The sequence below is a fragment of the Tachysurus fulvidraco genome, chromosome 1 (genome assembly GCF_022655615.1).
Source record: "Tachysurus fulvidraco isolate hzauxx_2018 chromosome 1, HZAU_PFXX_2.0, whole genome shotgun sequence".
In the NCBI taxonomy this organism is placed as follows: Eukaryota; Metazoa; Chordata; class Actinopteri; order Siluriformes; family Bagridae; genus Tachysurus; species Tachysurus fulvidraco.
Window position 1 is genome coordinate 45,594,987 of NC_062518.1, and position 13,920 is coordinate 45,608,906.

Genomic DNA, 13,920 nt, shown 5'->3' on the forward strand with positions numbered 1-13,920 from the left:
TAATGATGATGTGATACACAGGAACATCCCGGACATTTTGACCACTGCTATCTGATTACAAACTGAATTAATTATAATTATATCTAAAATATACTGAATATCAGCCGTGTAAGAAAACATACAACTGTAACATCTTGTATTAAATGTTAAATATAAATGTTAGTTTTAGACACAAAGCATCTGTTAGACACAGTGAATCTACTGCTTATGTTGTAAAGTGTAAAGCAGCTCTGACACCTTCATCATTTCACACCAACAGTAAAACCCAAACCGACTGTGAGAGTGAATCCTCAGAGCTCCGTCTACACTGGAGACACCGTCACTCTGAGCTGTGAGCTGCAGCAGGGGACTGGATGGGAGTTTTACTGGTATAGAAATAATCAGTTGTTACAGAATCTGAACAGTAAACAAGTGAACACACTTAATGTGACAGTCGATAATGCAGGAGAAACAGAGTACAAGTGTCGAGCATACAGGAGAAACTACAACTACTACTATGACAACTACCAAACAGAGTTCAGCGATCCTGTCAAGATTACAGTGAGAGGTATGTCATGATTTTTTCCTCTTTTCATCACAGGTTTGTTAGAAGGCGTAAACATTATTGCTTAATTATTTTGTTCCTCTTGATATTCCAGAATTTTCAGAATAATCTCGAAATACATATGGTACAACCTAGGTGGCGCTAGACCGGTTTTTCCCTTACCTTTAGACGCGTCTCTTTCTTCACTGGGGTAATATATTCCAAAACAAATAATCCACAAAAATCCACACAGGTCCAAGGAACTGAAATCTGTAAGCCTTTTAATCCAAAACGCTTTGGTCGCGCCGCAAATATTCCGTTTGTGTTCTGAAAACTGGAAACAGAAGTGCGCCATCATCTTGTTTTGCCGCTCTAACTTCTAATTGGGATATTCAAAAATTCTAAATTTACATCATATTTATAGCCCAGGTCCTAACGAATCAAATAAGCCCTCACTTGAGCCAATCGGTGCTTGTATTGCAGAGATAGACGGCTGGGAAGCCAATGATGTCATGACATCATTTTTGGGAACCCGCCTTTGACTGACAATTACTCCTTCCAATAGCAATGAAATGGGCCGGGACCTATACAGCTCTTTAGCCAATAAGCAGACGATTCCAACGATATGCGACATGCCGTGTGTTCTCTGGCAGTGTCTGCGTGAAAAAGCTGCGCAGAAGAATTCTTGCGTAATCCCTGACCTTTTGTCCCTCTCACAGCTCAGGGTGTCAAGTTACAGGCCTGTTTTCACACCAGAGTGATAGAGAGAGAGTCTCTGCTTGTTTATGGCCTTTCAGACTGAGCCTGCAGCCTTTTATTTCAAAGTTATACAGTAAACAAGTACACAAAAACGCTGCACCAGACGACCAGGGCCGTAGAAAAATATTTTTATTGAAGCCATTTTTGGGTCTTTTGACTTGAATTTTTTTTGGTGAAAGCCAAGACATGTGGCTATGACTCTCAGTTGTTATTTGGTCCCTAGCATGTTCCAGAAAAAAATAAGATTAATCAGTTTATCAGGAAAACAACCCAGGCGGAAATGAAAACCTTCCATTCTATCCCCTGTAACTTTGTGCCAGTAAGGCCTAGAAATCTGAAACTAGTTTCTGAAACTAGAATCTCTTCTTTCCAATGAGACCAGGCTCACCCCTGTGTGTCAAAGTATGTGGGAGCTGTACCACTTTTTGTTGGGTAGGTCATGTAGGCGAAAAACCTGCAAAAGGGGGCCGACGCATAAAGGGGTTAAAAGTATTTGTCATTTCTGACAGATGAGATCCAAAAACATTTTGTTTAACACACACACACACACACACACACACACACACACACACACACACACACACACACTATAACTATGTTTTCTGACATGTAAATGTCTTCAGGACAGAAAAGTTTATATTTTGTGGTTCTGTGTTTTTTATATTTATTTATTAAAATATAGATTAAATTAAGTCTTGTTGAGAAAACGTCTGTAAGTGAGAGCCGTTAAAGATATTTGGGACACGTCTGAGGGAAACCCAGCACATATATATTGACCTGTTTCTGTTGTGTTTTTGTTTACGTTGTCATGTGGGTTTTTGTTCTGATTCATGTCTTGTCTCCGCCCCTGTCCTGTCATTGGTTGTTGTTCTAATGTATCTGACTTTATCAGACTTTCCACAACAGTAAATGTAACTATATATGGATTAAATGTTCAGTGTGACATTCATTATTTAATAAAATTATAATCATTGTCACATTCTGATTAAAATAATCTGTACTTCATGGTGGAAACAGTAACTCTATAACAGTGTTAGACACTGTGTTTTATTACTTAAACTTTGTTAAAAGAAGAAAAACATTATACACAATATACAGTACAATGTAAGAGATTATATTCAGTTCATTTCAGTCTAAACACAACATATATTAAACAGAATAATAACTTCATCTACACAAATTGTTATAAACTGTTACAGGTTAAACACAAACTTACTGTAATTGAAAAACATGAAATGCTACACAAAACCTGCCCCATGCTGTAATCGTAGATAGTACAAATAATTTATCATTTGGTTTCAACAGTAAAACCCAAACCGACTGTGAGAGTGAATCCTCAGAGCTCCGTCTACACTGGAGACACCGTCACTCTGAGCTGTGACATACAGGATGAAAGTGTCTCTAGCTGGCAGTACAGCTGGTATAAAGATACTTCACACAGTCCTGTCAGTAGTGAACAGGTGTACAGTATCAGTGGTGTTGAAGTGACCCACACAGGTACATACACCTGTAGAGGAACAGAGAGAGGAGGCTCACGCTCCTCACACTCCAGTGATGTTATTACACTGACTGTAATAACATCACTGTCTGTCAGATGAGTGAGTCAGGTGAAAATGTGCATGGAAACTCTTACTTTGTATTAAGTAAAACTAGATAAACATCATCTTGTATTTCCTGTGTAACAGAGAGACCACAGGCAGTACTGAGTGTATCTCCACACAGCTGGCTGACTGAAGGAGACTCAGTGACTCTAAGCTGTGAGGTTACAGACTCCTCTACAGACTGGACATTCAGCTGGTACACAGTTGTTCCCTACAGAGACAGATTAACTGGAATAAATAATAATCGTGGCCATCTTGTGTATGTGGAGCTCCTCTCAGACAGCAGCAGAGGATCTGGAGGCAAATACACTCTCAGTCCTGCTGCTCTTAATCACACAGGAGTTTATATGTGCAGAGGAGAGAGAGGAGAACCAGCCTTTTACACACAGTCCAGCAATCTACAGCCACTATGGATCACTGGTGAGGAAAATTATCTGTTGTGTTGAAGTGTAGACTTTAAAAGTGTGAATGTAACATCAGATTAATGCAGTATTTATTTAATCATGTGTATAATTAGGTTATAAATTATGTGTATGATACACATAAACAGGACTCACTATATGTTTTGTTTTGTTATATATATATATATATATATATATATATATATATATATATATATATATATATATATATAAAGTCACTCTGTTATAAGTATATAAGTCACGTGTCTGCTAAATGTTTGAGGAATTCAGTAATGGAGGATTTTATTAAGTCAGAGCTGGTAAACATTCTGTATGTGACCAAGTATACATAAATTATTCAGATATAATGTCTTCAGAAAATGTCTTCTAATCAGATACAGATACAAATAGGAGGTAAATATATTTATCATCAATTTATCATATTCAACAATCCTGTAAAAGAATAAAACAGCATTTTGCTGGAAAATAAATGGTGCAATTTACATCACATGTCAGTCATTTCTTTGTGTTATTCCTCATTATTTTGTTCATTGACACTTTAAATGGCTCTTTTCTGTTTAAGGTGAATCTCCTCCAGTCTCTCTGATCATCAATCCCAGCAGAACTCAACACTTTACTAATGACTCTCTCTCACTGAGCTGTGAGTACCAGAGTAACTCTACTGGATGGACAGTGAGACGATACACACACAGTGAGAGAGTGTTAGATTGTTCACACTGGGGATCAGTTACAGGATCTACATGTAACATCAGCTTCCTCTCCACATCCTACACTGGAGTTTACTGGTGTGTGTCTGAATCTGGAGAAAACAGTAATCCTGTCAACATCACAGTGCATGGTGAGTCTTCATGTAGTGTGTTTAATGTTAAAGGAAAAGGGAAATTAAAACATGTATGTTAGTTGTAGACACCAGTTTTACTAGTACAACTAAATGAGTATAAATTCAAATCAGTATTCAATATTCATATATATCTGTACTAATGTAGCTATAATTCAGTTGCATGTTTTCTCATGAGCTAGTGTTGGCAGATTTCTGCAGACTTGAATAAAACACCTCCGGACTCCATGGTTTTAGAGGGTTTGAAGTTATATAGAGATAAATTAGAGAACTTTTATTTATGATCTACAGACACGTCATAGTGTGTGGATTTCCTTGTTAGTGATTTTCTGTGTTCTAGATGGTGATGTGATCCTGGAGAGTCCTGTCCATCCTGTGACTGAGGGACATCCTCTGACTCTACGCTGTTTATATCACAACCCAAATCCCTCAAACCTCCGAGCTGATTTCTATAAAGATGGATCAGTTCTCCAGAACCAGACTACAGGAGAGATGATCATCCAAACTGTCTCAAAGTCAGATGAAGGTTTCTACCACTGTGAACACCCAGAGAGAGGAGAGTCACTGAAAAGCTGGGTCTCAGTCAGACGTGAGAAATTATTAAAATATTCATTTATATACCACTTAATGTGTTAAATTCAGTAGCTTTTCACAGTGAACTCTATAGTGTCTATGTGCAATACAATATGCTATGAAACACGTGCACACGGTATAAATTAATTTATTTGAACTGCAGATTGAGCTAAAACATCTAAACAGTTCAGAATGAAATAAACATGATTATAATTATTCTTTTATTCTGCTTCATGTCCTTCAGGTGTAGAAGCTCCATTCTCAGTGCTCATGCTGATCTGTAGTGTGGTGACGGCCTCTCCGTATCTGCTGGTGACCATCATTCTGCTGCTCATATGTTACAGAGCTCGAGGTAAGAACTTTTTCAGTATATCTCTATATTTCACATAACGAGCATCATGACTTTATTAAGTGCAAGAATAATCTTTTGACTCACTTCTTATTTTAAAGATTAAATAAGATTTTTTAAAGAAATTTTCTTGTTCTAAAAGTTTTTAGGATGAAATCAAATGCAGTTTGTTTTCCAAACATCTTGGTTTTCAATATCTTGGTTTTCAAACATCTGCAAAAAATAAAATGAAAGGAACTACTTTTTTTTTGTTCATTTCTTTAACAGATCACACTGATGAAGACAGAATTGAGAATGCAGTCATAGAGGCTTGAGCAAAATTCATCTATAAAAAGAAGATACATTTACTATAATATATATTATTGCAGAATTTCTATTTCTTTATGGTTTTGTGTGGATTTTAAAACAATACTGATTTGTCATTTAAATGTCCTGCTGTTATTTGCTCATCATATTATAGACACCCTCACTGTTGTTAATGGCTTTGTTTAGTTAATGTCTGCAAACCTGCTGATGAGGTGAAAATTACCGTGTGTGTACAGTAGTGTCCAAAAAGCCCCACAGCCAGCTTTTTTATGCAATTTAAAAATGTTATCTGAAATATGGTGCTAATATTGTGTTTTGTGTCTTCACAGTATTAGTTCTACCACTGCTGCATTTGTACTGCTGTTTTTATTCTAGTTGTTTGTGAGATTTCCTCTATATGAAATGTTTTGATCAATAAAATAAATCATTTTTATCAATTCACCGCTGCGATATTGCTGTCTTTTCATTATCACTCTTGTCCCCTGCTAGAACATTAGAATTTATCACATGGGATTAATAAGATGTTTCTTTAAAGCATATAACTTGATCCTAAAACTATTATTCGGTGTAGAGGATCTCTTTGCAGTAAAGTTCAGTAGTAAATGGAGAATTAATACATGTGAAATAAACTTTTCTTGAGTTGTCCCAAGCTTGATTCCCATCTCTTCTTTCCAACACACTCTGGTGCCAAACCCAGGGAATTGATGATGTTACTCTCCAATGGAGTTTCTGCCACTCTCTTACACCAGGCCCTACTTGAGTGCCTGCCTCCCTCTCTCTCCCTCTCTCTCCCTCTCTCTCCCTCTCTCTCCGCCTGCCTGCCTGCCTGCCTGCCCGCCCGCCCGCACGCACGCACGCACCAGGAAAATGGACTAATTCCACCTAAAGAATTGCCCCCTCAAACATGTTCTCACCTCCACCTTTTCGCCTAAATTTTATAGAGAACGACATAGAACCACATCCACCCCTACCATCTACCCAAGCATAATAATTAGGTTGTTGGGATAAGCTAAAGTCCAGGCACAATATGGGAATAATTGAAGAGTCTCATAGTAACTTGTCAAGCCCACATAAAGGATGCAAAGATCAGTCATCATCTGGCATTGCAGCCTGAGGTGGTCCACAGCCTGGGGGTGCAGATGGCTGTTACGGATTTCCTCTCTCAGCAAGGGGTGGGAATTCAGTGCCAGGCCAGAGAGTTCAAGGCCTAAGAACTATTTAGCCGTCTACAAGAAAGGCCAAAGCCTTCTCTACTTTCTGAGGAGGCTGAGGTCCTTCAATATCTGCTAGACGATACTGAAAATGTTTTATGAGTCTGTGGGAGCCAGTACAATCTCTTTTGCTGAGGACTGAAGGTAGCTGATGCCAACAGGGAATGGAGCTGAACTGTCTGACTTTAGTGTCATAAAGAAGGATGTTATCTAAGCAACTGACCATCTCAAAGAACATCCAATTGATCCATGATGTCCTGGATAGATACAGGAGTATGTTCAGCCGCAGACTCATCCAACCAAGGTGCTCCGCAGAGCAACACAGGAAGTCCTTCCTACCTGTGTCCATTGGACTGTATAACTCCTCCGTGCAACCACACATCTCACTGTGTATTAATACACATTTACTGCTATATTTATTTACATTCTAGCTTTATTTATCATCTTTTTGTATGTTATATTGTGTATATAAGTCTCTAGTTTTGTATTCTTATTTTGGTGACTTGGAGCTGTGGTAACAAATCTATTATAGTATTTTGATTCTGATTCTGAAAGACATTATATATAGTGAAATTTAAGAAGATGATGCACCATACTCATTGTTAAATGTATTAAATCGTTCCAGACTCTTGGTTCTCCTAAGTTTCAAAATATCTTGATGTGGTTGTGTTTCTTCTTCTCCAGCAAATGGGGAACAATTATAGAGCCAGGAGAAATGAGTGGTAATGATTTGAACCTGTACTGGATTACTTTTTTTGATGTAGTGAGCAGGAAAGGTGATAAAGTTGAGAAAGAAAAGAAATAGTAAAATTAAAGACATTGATATACCAAACTCACAGGTAAATGCAGTAAATCGTTCCAGGCTCTTAGTTCTTCTCCTTTTTCTCATTATGTCATAATGTCTTGTGTCCTCTTCTCCAGCATCTGAGGTAAAAATATATTGTTTGTTAGACATATTCGTAATGAAAGAAAGAAGCTGAGTAAGTATTGTAACAGAGGATTTACAATGCCAGAGGTGGTCTTTAATTAAACTAAGCCTATTTTATCCCTTCATTTACAAATAATACCCTGACTTCTCTCAGATTTTCTTCTCCCCCTGACTTCCCTTCTTTTCATATTCAATGTTGTCATCACTTGTCTGCATTTACTACACATAAACTCCAGGGCCTCTTTGAGCTCCACATGGAGCTTTAGGAGTGCTTCGATCTCTGTCTGTCTATCTCTATCATCTTCCTCCCCGTCCTTCTCTTATCCCTGCACCACAAAAATGGACCATTTCCCCCTGAATAATTATATAGAGCACAACATAGAAACAACCACAGGGATCAAGGTATGCATCCATCCCTACCATCTACACAGGCATAAAAATTAGGTTGTTGGGATGAGCTAAAGTCCAGGCACAATATGGGAATAATCGAAGAGTCTCACAGTCACTGGTCTAGCCTGATGAAGGATGCGAAGATCAGTCATAACCTGGCACTACAGTCGTTTAAGTTAGAGGTGGTCCACAGCCAAAAAAAATTATGGGATAAAAAATAAAACCAAAAGGAGGTAGATAAACAAAGTATAAACTACATAAAAACTATATAAAAATGAAACCATGAAAATATACGTGAAAGATAATGTATATACTTAAATGTGTGTCATATTCTGCCTGCTCACTCGGCTGTAAATCAGTCACTTCCGGGTCGGCAGCCATCTTGGCCGTGGCACTGCTTCTTCTTCTTCTTCTTCTTCTTCTTCTGATTTTTATTGGCGGATGGCAAACCAACTTTAGGTGCATTTACCGCCACCTACTGGAATGGAGTGTGGAGCGCATAATGGTTTGGAAGAAAGAATAAATAAATAAATAAATAAATAAATAAATAAATAAATAAATAAATAAATAAAATAAAAATTATTAATACAACTGTATGTTAAATTCTATTGATCAGTTTTGTTTGTTTTAAGAAAATAACTAATTCCTGGAATATACTAAATTGCTTTGATTCGTTTCCTAATAAAACCCGAAGGGAGAAATCATTTATACCAAACGATCGTAGTGCTTGAATTAATGTATTTCTTGCTCCTGCATATGCATCACAGTAGAGTACGTGCTCTACTGATTCTGCTTGACCACACTTATCACAATTTCCATTTTCATGTTTACCCATTTTATATAGACCCTGATTTAATGCACAATGTCCGAGACGCATTCTTGACATTAAAACAGCTTCTTTCCTGTTGCCAAACTTTCTTCTTTCTAGCCCTACGTTCTCTTGAACATGATGAAAGTGTCTACCTTTTGTTCCACTATCCCACTCCTTCTGCCATTTCTTTCATGTTTCTTTTGCAATTATCCCTTTTACCTCTGTTTTACTCATTGACACTTTAATGTCAATTTCTGCATGCTTTAAGGCCTGTTTAGCCAGATGGTCTACCTCCTCATTTCCTTCCACACCCATATGTGATGGTATCCACAGGAATTTTACCATAATTCCATATTGTCTTATTCTAAATAGACTCTGCATCACTTCAATGATCATGTCTTGTCTGGCTGTTGATGTTCAACTTAGCAAGGTATTCAAAACTGAAAGGGAATCTGTACAAATGACTGTTTTTGTTGGCTGTACTTCCTCTATCCACTGGAGTGCTAGAAATATTGCCGTTATCTCTGCAGTAAAAACCGATACATGGTCTGAAATGCATTTGTATATTTTGACTTTGAATTGGGGAATATATACTACTGATGCTGTTCTTCCAGATTCAGGATCTTTGGAGCCATCTGTGTATACTTGTAATATGCTGAAATATGACTGTTCGATGTATTGTTGCACTGCTATATTTGTTAACATATTTCTTTCTTTATGTTTGTCTTTGTATAGCTTAGTGTCGACTACTGGCAAAGGGAAAAGCCTTAATGGCACTAATTCCCATATTCTGTGCTTCCTCATTTGCAGTCCATCCAAAGCTTGATAGTCTTTTATACTCATATTCCCAGCAATTCTTTAAAACATTTTTAACTGGATGACTATCCAAGTGTCCCTTTACAGTGATCCAATATCTCATCTTTAATTTGAGCCTTTGGATTTCCAGAGGCATTTCACCCATCTCTACTTGTACTGCTGTTATTGGAGACGTTCTTATTGCTCCACAACATATTCGCATAGCTTGTGATTGGATTGCCTCAATCTTTAACAGGTGTGTTTTAGATGCAGAACTATACACCATACTGCCAAAGTCAATAGCTGCTCTTATCAGTGCACAGTAAATCATTTTAAGAGACTGACGACATGCCCCCCATTCAACTCCTGATAAACACCTCATTACATTTATCGCCTTTTTACCTTTGTCTATCATTTTCTGAATATGAGCTCTAAAATTCAATTTCGAGTCCATCCACATTCCCAGAAATCTAATTACTGACACCTGCTCCAATTGCTGATCATACATTTTAATAATCATTATTGGATTGATATTCCTTTTTGTAAAACAGATCACCTGAGTTTTTGCTACAGAGAAACGGAAACCCCATTCATTAGCCCAGTGTTCAACTTTCTTAACAGCATTCTGCATACACTTTTCCACATGCCCCACATTGCGGCCCCTTTTCCACAGTGCGTGTCATCTGCATACATAGATCTTCCTATCCCCGTGTCTATCTGATTAAAAATATCATTAATCATTAGATTAAACAGAATGGGACTGCTAACACTTCCTTGAGGTGTTCCATTCTCTATTTGATATATCTGAGACACTTCTGACCCCACCCTAACTTGTATAGTTCTTTCAAACAGGAAGTTCTTGATCCAATTATATATTCTACCTTGTATTTTCATTTTTTCTAATTTTATTAATAGTCCCTCCTTCCACATCATGTCGTAAGCTTTTTCAACATCAAAGAATACTCCTATTAACACTTCTTTGTTTACTTGTGCCTTTCTTATTTCAGCTTCCAAACACAGCAGAGTCCATAGTGTTTCGCCCTTTCCGAAAACCACTTTGATATGGTGATAAAATGTTATTCTTCTCGATGATATACACCAATCTGCTCATTACCATACGTTCCATTAGTTTGCAAAGGTTTGAAGATTTGGTTGTGTATGCTCTTTGCCTGGCTTTGCTATTGGTACTATAACACCATGCTTCCAGTCAGCTGGTAACTTCCCTGACTCCTACACCTTATTAAAAAGACTTAAGATTATACTTAATGATGACTCTGATAGATGTTTTACCATTTCATAACAGATATCATCTCTTCCTGGTGAAGTTTGTTTAACTCCTGCAAGTGCTTTCTTCAGCTCATATAGAGTAAACTCTGAGTCTAAAGTACATCCAGATGGTCCTTTTTCTTTCAGTAGTTGAGGGTACTTATTCAGGATATGTTCCCTATACCTCCTCATTTCATCTGACAGATTTGAACTATTGTGCACTTTAGTAAATGTTTATGCTAGAAACTCTGCTTTTTCGCTGTCTGATATGACTAGTTTATCTTTATATACTAAAACAGGAATGCTGCTATTTCTTTGTTTTCCTCCCATTTTCCTTATCATACTCCAAACTTCATTTATTTCAATATCTTCCCCAATATTGCTACAAAATTCCCTCCAATAATTTCTCTTAGATGTCCGTATTACTCTTCTCACTATGGCCTGTGTTTTTTATACTGAATAAATTCATTATAATTGAATGATTTTCTAACTTTCTTAAATGCTTTATTCCTTTTCCTAATTGCCTCACTACACTCCTCATTCCACCATGGGACGGCTTTCTTCCTGATACCAGCCTTCTTCTTACCTATTACCTCTGTAGAGGTACTTTGAAGAACTTCACATATCTTAAAATTGAAGTCCTCTACATCGTCCATAGACTTACTAATTTCTGACATTCTGTTACTGCACACCTCTTTAAATTTGTCCCAGTTGGCTGATTTAAATTTCCACCTTGGCATTCTTTCCGTCACAATTTGTGCTACATCTAAACCGATCGTACTGTTGATAGGGAAATGATCACTCCCAACTGTACTTTGATTCAATACTTTCCAATCACACATTTTCTTGCTAAACATTCAGAGACTAGAGTTAAGTCTAATAAGTCTAATATCCTCCCCAATCGAGCATGTCTTCCACAATCAGTCCATTACTATCTGTGTTTGTACTCCCCCATAATGTGTTGTGGGCATTAAAATCACCACACCACACCACTTTATTACTTCCTTTTCCTCCAATATTTTCTAGCTTATCCTTGCTTAACCTGTCACATGGATTGTAAAAGTTAACTATTCTAATACTATATACACCTTCCCATATTTCCACCACTACAACCTCTTGCTCCCCATTTACCTAAACTTTTCTATACCCAATATCTTGTTTAATAAATGTTGCTACCCCACCACCATTTCCTTCGTTTCTATCTTTTCTGATTGAAATGTAACCATAAATTAAAAAATTTAATTGAGGTTTCAGCCACGTTTCTTGAACACATATAATGTTCGGACTATTTTCTTGATTTGTGATAAATTTTTTGAATTCTTGACCATTGGCAATTAAACTTCTTGCATTCCATTGCATTATTGTTTACACCATTATGTACCACCACATGTTTGACTGTTTTCTGTCAGACTGATTACTGTTTGTGACTTAAGCTTTTCATTTATCATATCTACTGTAACTTCTTCTAACTCCAAGTACTTTTCTGCCGCTCTAATAATGATTGTAATTCTCTCTGTCCTGCTTTCAGTTTGGGCGGAAACTGTTCACCACTTCTGCTATGAATGCCACGAATGAGACTTTATGAACAATCACTTCACTCTCTTTACTTTGCTCTTTCACCACTGTCTTTTGTTGTGGTCCTGTTGTCCTTGTTTCAATTACTTTGGGTGCTTGTTTTACTTTCTTTATAGCCTCAGCATATGATATTCCTTCTGCCACTCTGATATTTTGTATTTTCACTGCATTCTTCCTTACTGAACAACCTCCATATCCTGCACTGTGCTCTCCTCCACAATTACAGCATTTTGGTTTAATACCTTGCCCACATTTACCATATTCATGCTCACCTCCACACCGTGCACATCTCTGTTTTCCTTTACAAACTGCCGCTACGTGGCCAAATTTTTGGCATTTGTAACATCTTAGCGGCCGGGGAACATATGGCCTGACATTGTAGCTCATAAAGCCTAAATATACTCTCTCAGGCAGTTTGTTCTCATCAAAGTTTAACATTACCGAGAGGCTGTCAGTCTTCTCATTATTTCTAAGGCACTTGAGTCGCCTGACATCCTTTACTGTTGCCCCAGATATATTTCTTAAGATTTTCTCAGCTGAAACATCAGTTGGGATCCCTGTTATCACACCTCTAACCCAAGTCTTCTCTTCTGGGATTGAGCATACTACTTTGTGTCCAAGAAGTGATTTTAGTCCCAGGGCCATTTTTTGTTGTCTATCATCTGTACAGAACAAAATCAGTTTGCCATCCCTCAATGTCTTTATGCTTTCGACTGTTCCTAATTTTTCTTTAAGTGCTTTTGTTAATTTCAATGGGTTTATGACATTTACGGACTCGGTAGCAAACTTCAGCAAAACTTTATACTCCTCTTTCCTCCTTCTTGTCTGGTGATTTCCCTTTTTACTTTCCATTTCTGAGATTTGTCCCCAATTTTTCTTTCTTTTCCGAGTTTCTATCAATTTCCATTCATTACCTCCACTATCCTCATCAGCCAATTCTCCCTCCATTTCCGGATCGCTTCCGGATACTACGCTACTTCCTACCATCAGCGCTCCAGTCACAATCCAGCTGTCGCCCTCCGCCTCTCTCCGCTCCGTCTCCCCGGCCACTGCGCAGCTTTTTCACGCAGACACTGCCAGAGAACACACGGCATGTCGCATATCGTTGGAATCGTCTGCTTATTGGCTAAAGAGCTGTAGAGGTCCCGGTGCATTTCATTGCTATTGGAAGGAGTAATTGTCAGTCAAAGGCGGGTTCCCAAAAATGAGGTCATGACATCATTGGCTTCCCAGCCGTCTATCTCTGCAATACAAGCACCGATTGGCTCAAGTGAGGGCTTGTTTGATTCGTTAGGACCTGGGCTATAAATATGACAAATTTTTGAATACCCCAATGAGAAGTTAGAGCGGCAAAACGAGATGATGGCGCACTTCTGTTTCCAGTTTTCAGAACATTAACGGAATATTTGCGGCGCGACCAAAGCGTTTTAAAGGATTAAAAGGCTTACAGATTTCAGTTCCTTGGACCTGTGTGGATTTTTGTGGAATATTTGTTTTGAAATATATTACCCCAGTGAAGAAAGAGACGCGTCTAAAGGTAAGGGAAAAACCGGTCTAGCGCCACCTAGGTTGT

At 37.9% G+C, this 13,920-nt stretch overlaps 2 protein-coding genes and 1 long non-coding RNA gene across 3 annotated transcripts in view; 1 reads left to right on the forward strand and 2 right to left on the reverse strand.

The window, feature by feature from the left end:
* Nucleotides 1-13,920, reverse strand: part of LOC113643290 (low affinity immunoglobulin gamma Fc region receptor III-like) — a 546,637-nt gene that overhangs the window by 169,742 nt on the left and 362,975 nt on the right. The gene's annotated exons all lie outside the window — the stretch shown is intronic.
* LOC113633966 (obscurin-like) overlaps nt 1-13,920 on the forward strand; it is a 580,831-nt gene that overhangs the window by 82,626 nt on the left and 484,285 nt on the right. Inside the window, exon 6 of the mRNA XM_047823084.1 lies at nt 260-547. Coding sequence (XP_047679040.1) covers nt 260-547 — 288 coding nt within the window. The remainder of the gene's footprint in view (nt 1-259; nt 548-13,920) is intronic.
* Nucleotides 4,849-8,366, reverse strand: LOC113643308. The gene is made up of 3 exons (XR_007137720.1): nt 8,215-8,366; nt 7,420-7,506; nt 4,849-5,278 (listed from the first exon to the last, which is right to left on the reverse strand). It is a non-coding gene; the product is annotated as an uncharacterized LOC113643308 (long non-coding RNA).